Source organism: Molothrus ater, chromosome 3 (genome assembly GCF_012460135.2).
Source record: "Molothrus ater isolate BHLD 08-10-18 breed brown headed cowbird chromosome 3, BPBGC_Mater_1.1, whole genome shotgun sequence".
Taxonomy (NCBI): domain Eukaryota; kingdom Metazoa; phylum Chordata; class Aves; order Passeriformes; family Icteridae; genus Molothrus; species Molothrus ater.
Window position 1 is genome coordinate 84,025,192 of NC_050480.2, and position 17,887 is coordinate 84,043,078.

A 17,887-nucleotide genomic window follows, 5' to 3' on the forward strand; every position below is an offset into this window, starting at 1 on the left:
AATCTGAACTGAGAGTTCAAAGATCCTTATTTTGAGCAAGACAAAATATGTGTTGATTCATGTGGATTAACAAGAACATGTTTATATATCATCTCGTGGAATAGGAGGTCTGGTCTGTTGAAGGAGTTAGTGATTTGGCATTTATATGAAGCAGACCATCTTTTGAACCACTAAGGTACTAGTTTAAATTATTCCAAGTTTACATCTCTGTAACTAAAACTTAGTCTGGAGAGGTGATTTGATTTCCCTGAGGTAGCTTGAACAAGATTGCTTATTCACATAAAATGGCCTGTTTCCCATGTACTCTGCTCATGGAGTCCTTCTTTTACTTGCCACTGATGTACAACAGGGGTTAAACATGTCTCTTGCAACACTGAAATAAGTTGTCTATGCAAAATGTTTGAATCCATTTCTATACGTGGTATGGAAATTTTGCTAGATAACCTCAAGCAGATGAAGGCTTTCCCTGTTTTCAGCCTGCAGCAAGAGAAAGGAGCAGCACTGAGCTGTTTAATAATTTTTTGGAATATTGTTGCTATAAAAAACTGCGAAATATTCATCTGTTAACTTCTAATGTTAGCCATAAATACAAACCTTTACAAGTGTGATTTATTTCTGTATTGACTCAAGGCAGTGCTTTTTATTTCATTAACAAAATATCTGATGTGATGATTTAATTTCTGGAAAGAGTGTGTATTTCTGATTTCAGTCCTTGTGCTGGGTTGACCTTGGTCAGCTTCCAGACCACTCCCAGCCACCTCTCATTCTATTCCTTCAGCAGGATGAGGTAGGAAATAGTTTATGGAATGAGATAAAACAGGGATAAACAGATAAACCAATTACCACTTACCAATTGCCATCATGGGCAAAACAGACTCAGCCTGGGGAAATTAACTTACTGTATTGCCAATTTAAAATAAGTTTGGATAGTGAGAAGCAATGAAAAATTAAAAGAACTCCTTTCTTTCCCCTGCCCTCTCCTTCTTCCCAGGCTCAACTTTATTCCTTTATACCTGACTCCTTGGCCTCTGCCACCCAAGGCTATGGGGAATAGGGGTAGGAATCCATCCGTAAAAACTCCTCTCTGCCTCTCCTCAACACACATCTTTCCTGACATGTCCTTCCATGGGTCCTTCACGACCAGCTTGCCTATGCGTGGGGTCTTCACAGGCTGCACTGTGGCTGCTCCATCACAGTGCGCTCCACGGGCTGCTGGGCAATTCCTGCCTTGGTGTCTGGGCCCCTCCTCCTCTCTGCTCTCACCTTCATGCCCACACGGTTGGTTTAGGGGTTTTTTAAAGTTCTATCTCACCGACCTTTTCCTCACCAGCATTTTTGCCCCTCCTTACACACGCCATCCCTGAGGCGCGGCCTGAGGTGGGCGATTGGATCCAGCTTTAACCGGCTGTGTCCGGCTGTGTCCGGCTGGAACCGGCTGTGTCTGGCTGTAACCGGCTATGCCCGGCTGGAACTGGCTGTGTCTGGCTGTGTCTGGCTGTGTCTGGCTGTGTCCGGCTGGAACCGGCTGTGTCTGGCTGTAACCGGCTATGCCCGGCTGGAACTGGCTGTGTCTGGCTGTGTCTGGCTGTGTCCGGCTGGAACCGGCTGGAACCGGCTGTGTCCGGCTGGAACCGGCTGTGTCTGGCTGGAACCGGCTGTGTCCGGCTGGAACCGGCTGTGTCCGGCTGGGGCAGCCCCGGCCTCCCCTCACAGAGCTGCTGTTGCCGCTGCTGCTGGGGCTGGGCACCACAGTGTGTACGGTGCTTTTTTCTTTGGAATGTTTAAAACAGAAAGTTTGTAATTTATCGGATGATGTATGGAGTAGCAGTGTAAAAAGCCCTGGTTTATATGAATGGAGTGCAGGTAGGGTGTGTAGGGGAACCACCAGAAAATTGTGTAAGATTTTGGACAGTGGCATCCTGCCTTTTCTCATGAGGAGGATGGAATGTTGGGCAGACATAAAAAATGACACCTTGGTCTGAAATTTAAAAGTTGTCCCAAATTTCTTCTCTTTAAAACCTAATCTATTGTATTCTGTCTCTTTTGGAGACTGTATTACACTTATTTTTAAAAGTGTCAATGAAAATTTCCAGGGGAAGAAACTCAGTTTCTTGTGAAGTATTCCAAAATAACCATATTCTGATAAATTTCATAGTGTTTCTGTTAATGTAAATGCTTTTTAAAGTATTATTTTAGGGAAAAGTCATCCAATTTGACAGTGTGCATCAACTATTTCAAAACCATTTAAATGTGGGGTAAAATATATTTGTAGAAGCAATAGGATTCATGCCTTCTTTTTCTCCATCTTTGATATGGTCCAGCCCATGAGAGGTTGTACAGCATGCAGCACAGCAGGAATTAGAGCAAATGGGCAGCAGAGCAGCCTGTGTGTCTCTGTGCCCTCAGTTCAGCCTACCAGGAAGGGATGAGATTCTTCCCTTAGTGCTGAGAGAGGGGACCAGCCCCTGGTGCTCAAGGGGAGCACCTCTCAGGTTCTGCTTACCAGCCAATATTCAGAAATGCCTCACTGGCAGACAGCCAGTGTGACTGCCTGCACTGCACTGCACTGCACAGCATCTCATCCTCCAGGAGCTCCCTTTGGAAGGGAACACCAGGCAGCACAGCTCCTTTGGAAGGGGAGGTTTGACCATGTTCTTGGATGTAGATTGCTACTCTACATGTTGGTGTAGATTACATTCCATGTCATTTTGACTTCAACTTGATAGCAATGCTGAATTCCTTCCTGTGCAGTGCATCTACAGAGAGCATGTGGCCTCATATCTTCAAAGAGGTCCCATGGCAATGGTAGAACCATGCAGGTGCATGTTTTTCAGATGTCTTCTGGCAGTGACACCTGTATATAAGTCCACAAAAGTTTACTTGTAGCCTCGTGTTGCCTCACAGGCATGAGAAGCTTATTTAAATGAGTGAGCTTATTTAAATGAGGGTTTTTATAAAACCAAGTCTAAAGTAAATATCCAAGAAAACTATAATACCACACAAAGCTATAATAACACACACAAAAAAACCAAGCACTTCTGTTATCTTGGGACTATCCTGATGACTATAATGTAGAAAACACGTGCAAGTGATATGTATAGTCTGTGCAGTTTGTAATACAGTTATATTATCTGAGTAGACTCACACAGGACACAGTATGGAGTGCTTATCCTTTTTAGCAGGCATACAGATATGCCTTCTAAAGAACCCACCACCATGCTATTCACAGTGATTCATTATCTGTGAATGTGGCTCTGAAATGCAAGGTGGAAATGTAAAATACATTGTACCTGTTTTCAGTAAATGTCTTTTCTTTGTAGGTATCTTCATTTATCTATATAAGACTCTTTTGATTATTGCTACTAACTAGATAATCAGCATTTAAATTGAAAGAAATCTTGGATTTTGCTGCAGATCTCTCATGCTGTTTCAGTGGGACTGACCACTGTTTCTTAATGCAACTTTTTAGTAGGTTTTTTAGAATATCTCATACCTACTCTTTAGTAGGTCTTTTAAAATATCTCTTATCTCTTTCATCAAGCATTTACTTCACATTTACTAATGTGAGGAGATAGCAATGAGGAATACAAGTGAATGAGGTCTGCACTAAGATGCAGTGGTGGCAGGAGATTAAGATGTTGGAGAGCTGTGGCGCATGCTAAAGGAACATTTGCCTTAAGCAATTCTGCCTGTGAAATACCAATACTGATTTAGAACCAAACACTTACTGATTGATTGATTAATCTTATTCATTAGCTCTGGCTCCAGGCTTTGTCAAAAGCCTCAAACTACCATGGGTTGTCTTTTATTGATTTGACATTATAATATTCATTTAGCCATAATACTGCAATGAAGGAAGAAGATGTTAAGAAAAGTAACTCCTGAAGGTAGACTAATAGCTTGCATACAGACAATTAAACTTACAAGGAGATGCATATGGTGCAGACTTACTCTTGCCAAAGTTTCACAAGCAGGCATTTCCAGATCCTGGACAAAAATGTTGCACCACGCTGTGTCAATCTGTCTGTGCCTTAGGCTGACTGTCTCTTGGATGCATGGTTATTCTTTAATATCAGGAGCTTTACTCAGGCAGAATTACTGTGCAACATATTGCGCATTGCTGTGCCTTGCTCAAAGTGCTTAGGGATAAATGCAGCTCTGGCAGGAAAATTAACGTGTTGCTTTTCTGCTTTATTTTATTTTAATTATGGAAAGCAGTAACGTTCTTTAAAGGAACTTACATTATATATATATAATGTTCAAAACCCCCAAAAAACTCACTCAAATATACCCACAATGAATATTGTATATGCCAAAGTGTAAAATAACTAGGGGAAGAACATTGCACTAGGTTGTCTTGGATGGATTCAAGAAATAGATAGTAAAACTTTTATATTTACAAAATCCTTTCTTCTTCTAAGTAATATGTTTCACCTGCAAATTTTAGGAAAGCAATTGAACTTGCAATGTTTATCTATATTTACTGTGTCTTTGATGTCATTCATTGAATAAAATATATGCACATATATGTTTATATGTATACATACATATAGAAGCAAAGTAATGTGAACTTGTTGCACACTACAGCAACCTGCCTCAGTCATCTGAGCACATCTCTGAAGTGAGGAAAAATTATTATCCTTATTTTGAGAATTAAGCAGAGACTCTGTCAGTTCCTCTAGGTCCCCAAAGAAGCCTTTGGCAAAGTATGAAATTAAACACATTACTCACCAGTCCTGCACTACAGCCATAACCACTGACCTGAATGATGGACACACTGCAGTAGTCTTCAGTCTTTCATAACAGTTATTCTTGATTTTTTCTCCACATCTGATAACTGTGTGTGACAAAATTCTATGACAGCCAGCATGGCCACTATGTTTTTCTCTAGTAATTGCCCTAAAACTTCATATATCCTGTGCTGACTCAGGCAGCTTTGGCTACCCAGATAAATTGAATCTCTGGAAAACTTGGGTCTGTGTGCATTATGGGGACAGAAGATCTGGCAGAGATCTTTGATCTCACTGTTCCTGGAACTGCAATTAGGAACATCCATCTGTGACCCCACTGCAGTATGTGTAACACACTTCTGGGACCAAAGAACTTGTAAGAGTCATTACTACAAACTCAGTATGTATTACTAATGTCAAAACCATACTGAAGTTCCATCACTGCATGATGCTGGTATGTGCTTTAGATCTAATATCACCTATAAAAAATGGTCAGAGTGTTTGCACAGCTTCCTATAAAGTATCATAATTTGTAAAAATAAATGTCAAGTAGGCTTGACAGATAGTAAAGACTTTATTGTATAAGCTATAGCTAATTTTCTCCTGAAATATGTTGACACCATTCCATCTAATGTAATCTGAACTTGTGGTAATATATGATCATTATGTATATATCAGCAGCTGTATATCAGGTGTTGTTGTGCACCCTTCCTTTCTGAGTCTTATTTCTCACTGTCCCTTCAGTCTGACTTTTATTAATAACTAGCACAATAGTGAAAAATGTCAATCATTTCCCTTTCTCATTTACTTCTTTGGGAAATGGAGAGGGTGCACAGGAAAGGGGAAAAGAGACTTCAAACTGTTGTATCCTTTCCTCATTTGACGTCAGTGTCTATAAGGATTCAGAGGCCCGAAGATGAGATTGCAGTGAAGGATGTGAAGGCAGACTACTTGAGATTACACAACTCTTTTTTTTCTTTAGGTGCAACATAGAAGAGTTTAAGAGATTCCCTAAAGAGTAGCCTAATATTATGTCCTTCAGAAAAACATGGTTTTTTGGTATCTCTTATTCCTAGAGAAGATTTTTCTTGTGTGAGAAATAGCCTTAATATCACCTAAGACTGATGATGTGGACAAGAATGGCACATAAAAGCAAAGGTATAGGATAATATCACTGTTTATCCAAAGTCCAAAATTCAATTACAGGGGCATTACAGTCTTCATAAGATCAAAAATAATTCTATCTTTTTAATTCTTATTCTCCTTGAAAAAACAATAGCCATATCAGCTATCTTTCATCATCTTCTGCACCTCTTTTTAAATAATTTCTTCTTCCATGTGTACCCACAATTTTTCTGTGCAGGCAGTACTTTGCATTTGTGAAAGATAAGTGATTTCCTGCAAGTTCACTGCTTTCAGCTCTGGTGCACCAATTGAAGAAACTGTGGTGTAAATGAATGCATATCAGTTCACGTTTTTCTGAATTTCCATTTTTTCACATATGCTAAAAAGCACAGCTGGACATCAACATGCCATAATCACTCATAGTGCCATTCTATTTTGTGTTAATTTTGAAAATTGACTGCAAGATGCCATGCTTTGTTAATTGAAGGATTCTCTCTGATCTTAGATGCATCTTGATGCAAGTCTGTAGAGAGCTAGAGAGTGAGTCTGCATCCTCTGGCAGAGCTCTAGTGCCTGAATATTTATTAGGAGGATCATACCTGATAAAAAATATGCATAATACTTAGTCTTCAGTGAGACCTCTGTTTTTTTACTAGCATGGGTGCTTTGTACAGAACTTGGTTATATGTGACAGGCACACTAAAAAGTCCCTAAATAGCTGTTTTCACTGTAACCTTTTTTTCCTTCCCGCATTGAGACATCTTTTTAGAATCCTTAAGTCTTGTTTGCAGCAGGGAATCCTCATAGTTTTCCATTTCCTTAAAGTGGTTAGTTGTTGTCAAAGGGTTGGATCATCAACATGATATCATGGGTACATCATCTCACCTGGTTATTCTTGAAGGACCTTTTCTCTTTTCATACCTAACATGCATTGTCTTAACATAGGCTTAAGAGAGGCTCCTAACACTGCAGAGACCCCCAGCCAAGAATTAATGGCAATTCTGAACTTCAGTTCCCTTGTGTAGCAGAAGTGCCTCCTCTGTATGCCAGGCCTTGGAGGCAGCATGACAGGCTTTCCTCTCTTCTGAGGAAATGGAGCAGAAATGACTTGATGAGGAAACTGATAATTTCCACAGCTTTTTTGTTTCAGTAGAAAAGGAGGTAAGAGGTACCTTCAGTACTGGGGACCTCTACAGATAAAGAATATATATCTCTAGGAAAAGAGCTGAGGGGGCTTGGGGTTGGTTCTGAGGTGGGAAGTCTGTCCCCAGGGCTTCAATAGCCTGTTCAGGGCATAAAACCAAGGAACAGTAGCCCAGCCTACAAAGCTACCAGCTGGCATAGGTCCCTTGGTCACATAGGAAAAAATCTCTGCCTATAGTTTCAGGTTTAGCATATGGAGATGAGCCTTTTTTAATCCATCCTGTGTGTGGGTTCAACTTCTTAAAAATAGTTGCTGCAGCTGCACACTTTGAGTCTCTGTTCCTCTGAAGTAGGAGGGATGCTGAGCAGGTTTACAGCGCAGTGTCTTGAAGTAATGTCTCCCCACTGCCTTTAATTCTCCTGGGGACACCTTTTGCACAAGCCAAAAAGGGGTTCTGCTTATGAGCCAATATTCATATGAATGCATAAGCACTGTCTAAAGTAAGTGTGAAAATGTTACCAAAAATTAACAGCACATTGAATAGACCTTTCAATTATTCATTGAGAGCCTACTTATATTCTTTTTGGCATTATACTTAGAAGTGTAACGATGTGTTTTCTACAGATTTTATGGATTAGAAAATCATAGGATTAGCCACTCCATAAATTAATCCTGACGCATGTTAAGTAACTCATCTAAAAATGGATGCTTCCCATATAGGAAATGAATAATTAATTTTTGTTTTCCTGGTAAAAAAAAATCCCTCAGGTGCCTTTCTGTTTTCTGCTGAAGCTGAATTTTTTTAGTCCTCTGACAGTGTCTTACACCCCCCAATATGTCTTGTTTCTATGGAGACACCAATGAACTGCAGCTTGCATTCTTCTGCATATCACAATACAAGGTTGCTTCAGAATTTTCCCAGTGTTTCATTGTCTTCTCTTTTAATTAGAAATTAATCAATAGGTTCAGTAGTCTTGTCTCATGCACTCATATACATTCACAGGCATATATGATCCCTGTGACTGTTAGCCAGCCTATAAACACAATATATGCTTTCAAAGTTTTAATTTAGAGAACAGCACATTTTATATTGAGGCTTATAAGACCGGAATTCTGAGCTGTATTGGATGGCAGTGTGGGAAGATAGATATCTTGTATGCAGTAGATGAACTGGAAGGATTTTATACTTCATGCTTTTCAAGAATAGGAAGGATGTGTGGAGTTCTGGAATGAACTATAAAATATGTTTGGTTCTTTGAATTCTATTAATATTACCCGATATTAATGAATTCTGTTATTATTATCTTATGTTTTTGTTTGCCCCTCCCCCCCCACATAATTTATATGTGAAATTTCACCCCTCATTCCTCCCATCCTGAATGACCAGTTATTTCAGGATGGTTCTGTAGATCTGATTCTCTGAGCCATATTGTTCCTCTGCTGTGAGCACAAGGACTCCTCTGCAGGGCAGCAGGAAGTAAACACTTGTGTGGCAGAACACGTGCTAGCAAACAGACAAAGAAAGAAGCTATGTAAATGATTTTGTTTATTAATTAAAAATGTACTGTGAAGTAAACAGTATTTTAATTATCAAGAACTAGTGAGACTGAAATGATGCCAGAAGTTGTATGCTACTGTTAGTGAGCCCTTTGAAGTCAATAACATACCTATTCTTCCTTCAAGGTAATCTGAATTATTTTCCCCTGGTTAAACTGAACAGGTAAAATAGAACCAGGCTGGTGCTGGTGCCCTGAGTTTATTTTTCTATATTATTATCTCATATTGTGCTGTAATAAATTTCCAGTAACAATTCAAAATAGCATTTGCAGAGGCCTCATAATAGATAAATGTTTATGTAAACCACCTGGTGATGGCAACAGATTACATCTGATGCTCAGTTTGTGTGCTAAGATGTATCCTGGGCAACTTTTTTCTTATTTTTCTTTGTGCTACTCAGCAGACTGTATCATCCTGCTGTTTCATATGTTCATTGTGATCTCCTCTAGATAAAGAGTTGGGTTTTTTCCATTTTTTAAAGACTTCTGAAGTTAATAGTAGTCACTAATTGTGCTTAAACAGCTAATAATCCAATGAAAAATAAAGGGTTTTGATGATACACTTCTAATATTTCTTGCCAATATGTTTGTATTTATGCTAAGACATGCATATATACAGATATAGGTACGTTCACCTTTCATCATTGCTTTTTTTGTCAAACTGAAAAGGTAAAAACACAAGCCTTTTATAGACATGATTTCAGAAAGAATGCTTTGTTTGAAGTCTATGAACATTTATTGCACTCTCAATCTATTTCAACTGTTCAGTATTTTTGTTAACAGACAGAAAATAAGGTTTAACCTCTAGAAGGGCCAAAGCATTGCTGCTTTCTTGAGGATAATAATTGTAGCTATGCCAGCTAGCACATAATGGTTAAATATATCCTTGCTTTTGACAGAAGCTAGTGGAGTTGGAACAGGGATGAGCATAGCTTATTAAATATAGCTCTTATGAAGACTGCTCTATAATTACTGTGACTTTTCTTTGTATCATTATGATCATAGGCTGATGAAAACAATGAGTCATGTGCTTTGAAAAGGCCAAGAACTATTCAGCCAAATAAAAAAGATTGTACCTAGAGTAACAGCCCTGTTAGTTTTCTTGGAGTAGTCTATGTAAATAATGCACTATAAAGGTTAAATAACTTTCACCAAAGGTCCTTCTTCCACTGATAAAAGTTAAAAACTTAGAGGAGAATGCTCTTAGGAGGATCAAAAATGCTTCATTCCATGAAATCAAATACATATCCATGAGCAAATCTTTTGAAAGTCTTTTTAAATGAGACTGGGTTTTTTGTATAAAAAGATATGCTGATATTTTTGAATGTCCTCAAGTCTTTTCTGAAAACTTCAAAATGAAATGACCTATATACTCAAAATACTATGATTACAAAAATGCCTGATTGTCCTTTTTTATCAGCTCTGTCACTTCTCAGATTCAAAATAGTTCTGGATTCAAATATTTTCAGTCTTTTCTAAGCCATGAGAGATTTCTGTGGTTTTTGTCCCTAAAAGAAGAAAAAATGTCAAGGGTATGTTCTTTTGCTCTAGATTATATCCATTTTCCCCGGGTCTGTGATGATACTACTGGGGAGGCAGACCCTGATGCAGTTGCTGTATGTCAGGAGTAGTGAACTTGAGCTTTTCAACAAAGACCTCGGTCAGTGCCAGAATCCACTGTCTTCAAGACTGCCCTTGCTTGTGAAGCTTTCCCCTATGTGTACTTACTGAAAACTAATTTTTTAGAGGCCAAAAGTTTGACACTTAAAAGTTCAGCAGCTCATGTCTTTATTAGTAATGAAGATTAATAATTGCATTTTCTTATTTTAGATTTCATGAGGCAATTGAGGTTCATCAAAACTGAGGAGTATTTATTCCAGACTTTCATTACAAAGAAAATGTGAATCAGTAATTTCAAAGACAAAGTTAGGGGTTAAGAATAGTTGGTATTCACTGTTGTGCTCGCAGAGCTGGAAAGCAGATAGGGCCACTATGTCTGAGATCAGGGCTGGCTGCCTTTTCAAGCAACCACTTGACAACTCCTTCTGTGAACCAAGCCAGCTTTGTATTAAAGGCTTTATGTTCATTGCTTGACTACATGTACTGGAAGATTTATCTGAAGGCTCACATTCCTCATGGTTGTTATTTACTTTCTCACTTCTAGCCTAATTTATTCTCGGTTAGTGTGTTTGCAGGTCACCAGTAACTATGCAGGTAAAATAGATTTTTTTTTCCTTCTCTGTTCATGCTTTTTGATGTTTAACAGACACCTCTCATGCTTCCCTTAGTTATGCTGGAAATGTATTTGGAAATGTTTGTGTCTATGTTGAATTCATATATGTTCTCACTATGTGTGTCTATTTATGTAAAAAAAATATTATCTTCTATTTAATATTATTTGTTTGTTATCACATACCCTTCTGCACAGCCTTAAAGCAACCTAATTGTTTTGTCAATTGCATGGAGTTAATTCAAGGATCTCAAATCTATAAGGGTAAACTATAATATGAAACAGTGAGTATGAATAGGTAAATAGAAAGGAGAACTCTAGTAAGTACTTCAAAACCCATTCTGAAGCAAGTACAAACTTTCCAGTAGGTTTGGTTTAGACAAAAGCAAATATATAAGCAGTCAGATTTTCTATGCCAAGGTTTCACAAATGGCTTCCTGGTAATGCCACAATTAAACATCAGTCAATTGAAAAAATAACTTGGTGAAACCAATTAAAAGGAATTATTTTGACAAATGGACTTTTAGACCTTGCTGCAGAAGCCTTGGCTGATGACACATTCCAGTTGTCCGATGTGCTGCTATAATGATTAGTCTCTGTTTCAGCCTTATTTAACAGTTTCATTAATAGTATTAAAGAAAGCAAGTGAACAGCATGTTAATGAAGTCAGCAGATGATGTAAACAGCAGGAAACAGAAAATAAACGATACTTAAGAGGTTAGAAACATGAGGAGAAGGAGTTATGAATGTATCATATTCTGATTGAGAGAAATGAGAAGCTAATGCATCTGTGATAAACTAGTTCAGAACTGATTTTATACGCCTAATACATATTAACTAAGTGCAAAAAAATATACACATTCAGTTACACTAAAACATTTTATTTTCTGGTTGTAGAAGGTCCAGTTTGTAGTCATTATAATGTCTAAAAGGGAAATACTGTCTTTGAAAGAATGTGCAGATAGATTGTGTAAAAGACTAGACATGCAATTGCTGAATTTCACACAAATAAATGGGTTGGAAGAGCAATTTGCTGTTGTTCAGGCAGGGGTAATGTAGGAGGAAAGACAAATGCAATGAATGAACAAAAAAGGAATGGAGAGCAAGACTACTGTTATCCACATACCTGAAATGTGTAAGCATTTACCAAAGATATGATTTATTTAGCATTACCACAGATTTGATATCTTATCAGGAAAATATTCTTTATTAGATGAAAACAATCTCTAGCCATACCAAATGAAGATTGAAAAAAACATATATACAGGCTGTAAAGCAAATTTAGTGCCAATTAATGGAAACCTAAAACAGGCTGTAGGCTTCCACTCACTTGCATACAGAAATGCCAAGTCCAACACCCCTGGCTGTGAATGCATGTTACAGAGTTCCTGAAGATTATATCTAACCTATACTTTTTCCCCCCTTCCCCAACAATATCCAAATTATAGGAGAGGAGACTTCCCAAGTGCTCCATTCAGCAAGCCCAGTCCCACACAAGCTCTAAAATATTTCCCCTTCCCCAGTGTGGTGACATGCACACTGCAGGCAGACTGACAACTACCTCCTCCAGTTGGAACACATAATCATCAATACCCTTCTGAGTTCATTTAAAATGTGACTAACTTAAGCCTCAGCTCATACATTGTCAAATCCCACTTGGTGAGTCTTGTTCCTGTTCCAGCTGGAGATGGGCCCACGCTGGAATTTGGGAATCTAGTTTTCACATTCCAAAATTGAACAAAGAGACTCGGACTCATTTCTAGTTTCCTAAACTGCAGTCATGTCTGTAAGTAAAATGCTGAAACATTAGTTGTCTGGGAAAAATAAATGAGTGATGATTTTAAGAGATAAGCTGTGGCTACTCAGTGCAGTAGCTTCCAGCTTTTTGGTGCTGTTCCCAGAAATGCTTCAACCATGGTGAGGAGCTCAGTTCTCTAATTAAAAAAAAAAATTGTATCAAATATTTTTCAGCTTTACACTCTCAAATTAAAGCTTAAAAACCTCCAAGGAAGGAAAGGAGGCCAGATTGGAGGGGGAGGAGGTGAGAGGAAGGAAACGGGTGGAGAAAACCACTATATTCCCAAGATGCAAGGAAAGTTGAAAAGTAGAAGAAAAAATATATTAAATCAGTGTAAACTAAGAGGTAAGTTTAAGGCATTTTTTTACATTGAATGTATGTTTTGTTGGGGTATTTTTAGCAGTAAAATTCTGTGTACTTTGCAAACATTTGAAATACATTTAAGTGAGGTAATTGCTTTTTTTAAAAATTTCTTCTGCTATGAACTTGATCTATATTTTTATTAAGCCTATCAAAGGATGTGTTGTGCTGGTATTTTGCTACTTTTCTGCTGTTGCTGGGTAAAACTGTCTATTACCGCACCAATGACCTACATGAAGTGAAACAACATCCCATGGCAGCAGACAGGTTGTTTTGTTGTAGAGCTCAGCTGCAAAAGTTAATTGTTTATGGAGGCTTAATGGGCATTGTGCTCCTACTTACCTAACTTGCTGCAATTCAGTAGTGTGTTAGTGTAGCTTAGGAAAAGAGCCCCTGAAGTAATAGATTTTGGTATAGTTAGGAAGATAGTTGACCTGTGTTCTCAACTTGAGGTCAGAGCAATGTCTTACGTTTTTATTAGTGTTGTTGCTGTTATTGCTATTTGGTGTGCTGCCTATGCAGGGGTTGTATACATTAAGTTGTCATCAGAGACCACAAGCCAGCTGCTGAATAGTAAAGCTTGGTGCACTTAAAAGCTCATTTATTACTGGGATGTTTGTTGCTATACTGCCAAGAGCCTGCCAGAGATGCAACAGAATAAAAATATTGGTGATGAATATGACTGTGCTTGTATTGCTGCACCAAAGACTTTGCACAGTTAAGTTTAGAAAGGAAGGAAGAAGAAATCTGGAAAAAGTAAAGGCAGGTGTAAGGAGGTTCTGCATAGCTGTACCAGCTGGGTAGAGCAGGGAGGCTACAGATGTTCCTGATGCCCTCAGCACCCACTGCGTACATAGACCAGATTACTTGCAGCATTTTATTTGTGAAGGTTGGGAACAGTGTAGGGTAAGTGCAAGACAGCTGTCAAAATGGGAGAGAGAAAAGCTCTCAATAGTTAGTTGACAGTGAAAAACAATACAAGAGATGGGGTTTCTAGGGAATGCTGCCACCTTCCTGTCTGATCCACATCCAGCTTCTGTTGTGTCTGGTCCTCTCAGGCTGGAGGTCATACCGTGTTTAAAAGCTTCTGATGTCTCAATTGTTCATGGTTTTATCCAGTCTTGTTTTTCAACATGTTTACACTATTGATTTAAAAAATGTTATGGAAATAGGTTCTATAAATTAATTACATTGTCTTTGGTTTAAGCCTTGTGTTTGAGTATTTTATGGATTGCCTCTAGTGTTTTGACTGTGAAAAGTGAATGCTTGCCATTGCCCCCTTAAGCTGTCTGCTTATCAACTGAAATGATGCGGTCTGCTTAGATTCCTCATGTCCTTGTTCCTCTCTGTACATTTTCTAGCTGTGTTATGTATCTTCAGTGATTCAGGTGAAAATGTTAGTGATTTGATGCCTTCTGAAGACATGTATGTCTAATGACTATGCCTCTTGCTTGTGCTCACCACTTAGCCTTCCTTAACTTTTCTAAATATTTTTTTCAGAGTTGAACTGAATACTTAACTATTTCTACAGATAACAGTTACATAAATATATGCATGGCAGCTGTGCACTTCAAGATGAATATATTATGGATGAAGAGCTTGAATGCCACAGTATTTGTACTATTTTTATTCAGACACATCCTGAGAATTTAGCATCAAATGGCCTAATTCTCCTCTGAATCTAAAGCCAGTGAATTAAACCAGAAACTCCTACCAGACTTCACAGGATCCCACTCTGCTCTGCCTATTAGAGAAAAGAGTGCCACATCACTTTCAGAATTGTTCTGAATTGTGCATGAAGCTAGATATTAAGAAGGGCAGTCTTTTGTAGGAAAGGAAAGTTGGGAAAAAAGAAAATCCAATTGTTTAGTGGATGCTATGGTGGCATTGAGGCAAACAAGAAGATGAAGATGGCTGAGCAACAAGAGCTGTGAGTGGTGGGCAGGGAGAGCTGGCTGGCAGCTGAAGAGTGAGGGGAATGAAAACACAGCCCAGCAGGCAGGTAGCCAGCAGCTGCAGTTGCAGACTCCCAAAGTAGCAGGGGCACTCCTACATTAGTCAGGTACTCTAATATCAGAATTCCTTCAAACATCCAAAAGGCCTTGGACACCTATGAAGGTAAATGGGAATAAGGGATCCCAAGCCACCTGCGCCATTTTCAGCCTTGAGGTGTCTGAACAGAAATAAAAGGCAAGACAGAAATTGTGCTTTAGAACAGACTGGACAGCTGATGACTCTTGCAGGCTTTATTTTGTTCTGTAGAGGTTAATGGAAAGCATTTTCCTCAAACATTTGGAAACCATGACCTATATTTTAATCAAATTCTTAAATAAATAATTAATATGGCTATTTAATTATTACTCCATCACCAGACAAAATTATCCAACCAAGGAAATAATCATAATTATATTCTTCCCAGTACCTGCCGTGTATTCTTGTTCTTTCTCATCTGTGATTGCTTTGAACAGTAAGGGAACCCTTTTAAGCTGATGCAGTTTAGTTGAGTATGAGAATAGAAGGAAAATAAATGTTTAAAATAGATTCTACATGGAGAAAATAGAGTTTGGGCATTTTCTCAAAGTCAGATGCTTTTGCTTATTGCTAATGTCACAGAAGAGAAGTAGGGGAACACTCCAAATTGGTAAAAACACCATATGTAAAAATTAGCCATTTACTTAGAAACTAGCAGCTTACGATAGGAATTGATGTGTTGGCATTAGTACATCATCTACCAGGTGTGTTCCATGAGATTCACTTCACAACAGATGTTAGACAAGAGTGTCATGAAGAAATTCTGGCTGGCATTAATAAAGCTGTGCATAGCAGCACTTCAGGAAGAAAAGTTGCCTTTGATACTGCTTATTTGAGGGTTTATTCAAATGTCCAAACAGGTTGAATCTAGGCAAATAATAGCAAGATGGGGTAATAAGCAACAAAAGCAGTCTTCTATCATGTACTACCCTGAGCTTTGCTATATTCTCAGATTGTCCTTTTGAGACAGGGAATACCTCTCTGACTTAAACAGGAGAAGTCTTGGTAACACCTCAACAACTCATTCAATGCATTGTTCACCCAGATGCAGCTGGATCAAATGGAATGGGGACAAAATGGTGTCAGCAGTTTAAGGACTCTTTGACTTGAGTTTTACCAACAGTTCTTCTGGTAACTGGCAATACTAAAGGCTTTATCATAGCACAATACCTGTTTTGGCCAAATGCTGTTCTTTTTCCTTCTCTCAAGTTGTGCCCCAGCAGAGTGTCCCTTGCATTAAGCATCTCTAGATGGCTTTTGCTCTTTCTGCAAAGTGTGTATTTCTCCATTGTCCCTAGGTTTAAAAAATAGGTGAATATGCATGAGAGTGTGGAAAAGAACTGAAGGCAAACCCTCTTCCTCTTAGAAAGTGATCTAAGCTGGCAGAGGACAGCCCCAGTAGTTGCTTTCCTTGTCTACCATGCAGAAGGCACAGTAGATGACACTTCAGCTAAAGCAGAAATGTTTAAATGCCAAATAGATTGGATAAAGAAAGGCATTGTTTTTTACTATGTTCCTACATCTGATGTGCTCCATACAAAACACCACACAAAGAAAAAGCCAACTAGAAAGATCTTCTATCTTCCACAATTTTTTCTACCCCTCTAGGGAATGCCTCCCTCTCCTGAGGTGGCCCTTCTTTCCCCAGCAGTCCCTTTTTCATCAAGGACACTCTGCCTGTAGTCACAGCAACTGTTAGAAATGCACAAAGTTCCAATGTGAACTCCATCCTCTTACTTTTCATCACTGCTATGAACACAGACAAAAAGAGAAAAAGAGAATCAGAATCATTAAGGTTGGAAATGACCTTTAAGATCATTGAGGCCAACTGTAGACCTAACACAGCCAGGTCTACCTCTAAACCATGTCCCTAAGTGCCACATGTACTTGTAAATAAAATCAGGTCCCTATAATACATTCAATTTCATGTCCAGGTATATTATTTAAATATTGCTGTATAACAAATTATATTAGAAGTGTCCAATCCTCACTAGATTTTTCTTCTCATTCTTGCACATTCAGATGCATTCTTGCCATAGTTCAAAAGGAATCTCACAGATGGTTTCCTGTCTGGCAGTTCTTGGGTCTTTCAGGTTCCACTGTTGGGGCTTCTATGCTTCTTGGTTATAGGACTTTATCCTTGAAATAATTTAAAGTAGAAGGGAAAGCAAGAAATACTTAAATACCTCTTCAAATGTTATTAATAGTCTTTATTTTTAAAGAATAGTTGTTTCTGAAGTCAAGGAAGAAGCTGTTTTAGCAGAAAATTTGAGACAAGTTTTGCCAAATTTCTCAGCAAATGAAATGAGAAGTGTTTTAAAGAAGAACTTTGATGTATGCAAGAGTGTTTATGCATTTAGATAGCCATTAACTTCCATATTTGAGGGAAGTATGGTTATGTTTTGTGTTTTGGACAGTCTAATTTACCAATCAGTTTTAAATGATTAATGACAAATATATACCCTGACTTTTATGGCCATTCAAGTTTTAAGGAAAGGGAATTTTCCTCACATCTGGTGCTCTCAGGAGCTCTTGTGAGCTATAAATGGTCAGGAAAGTGATTGGCACTGTAAAGTGAACTAAAGGGCAAGGGAGGGATGGATCTGAAAGAAGCTCTGCTTCTTATTTCTCTTACAACACAGCTGATCAAGTACGGTGAAGGAATCTGCTCTTGGTTTGAATCAGTGAGGCAGTATTGGTTGCCTGGAATTAGGAAGGAGTTGACTTTTGGGGTAGTTTCCTTCCCCTTCAGTGTGTCTGATCATTCTCAGGTAGGCTAGACAAAACCACAAACTGCATCTGCAGAGGTAAACTGTGTAGTGCAACATCAGAAAAATACTCTGATGGAAAAACATCTTATTCGCTATCAGTTTAGCATTCTATAAATTGAATAATAAATCAGTACTGAAGCAC

The 17,887-nt window shown here is 38.5% G+C and overlaps 1 protein-coding gene across 22 annotated transcripts in view; it reads left to right on the forward strand.

The window, feature by feature from the left end:
* Window positions 1–17,887, forward strand: part of DLGAP2 (DLG associated protein 2) — a 455,914-nt gene that overhangs the window by 146,917 nt on the left and 291,110 nt on the right. For 4 of the 22 annotated variants that reach the window (XM_036380768.1, XM_036380771.1, XM_054514362.1 and 1 more), the window contains exons 1-2: window positions 10,749–10,769; window positions 12,757–12,928. The exons of 15 other annotated variants lie outside the window; for them this stretch is intronic. In XM_036380768.1, coding sequence (XP_036236661.1) covers window positions 10,764–10,769; window positions 12,757–12,928 — 178 coding nt within the window. In that variant the 5' untranslated portion in view covers window positions 10,749–10,763. Of the gene's footprint in view, window positions 1–10,748; window positions 10,770–12,756; window positions 12,929–17,887 lie in introns of those variants that run through there. 3 more of the 22 variants (XM_036380769.2, XM_036380779.2, XM_054514366.1) reach the window with 2 other exon arrangements.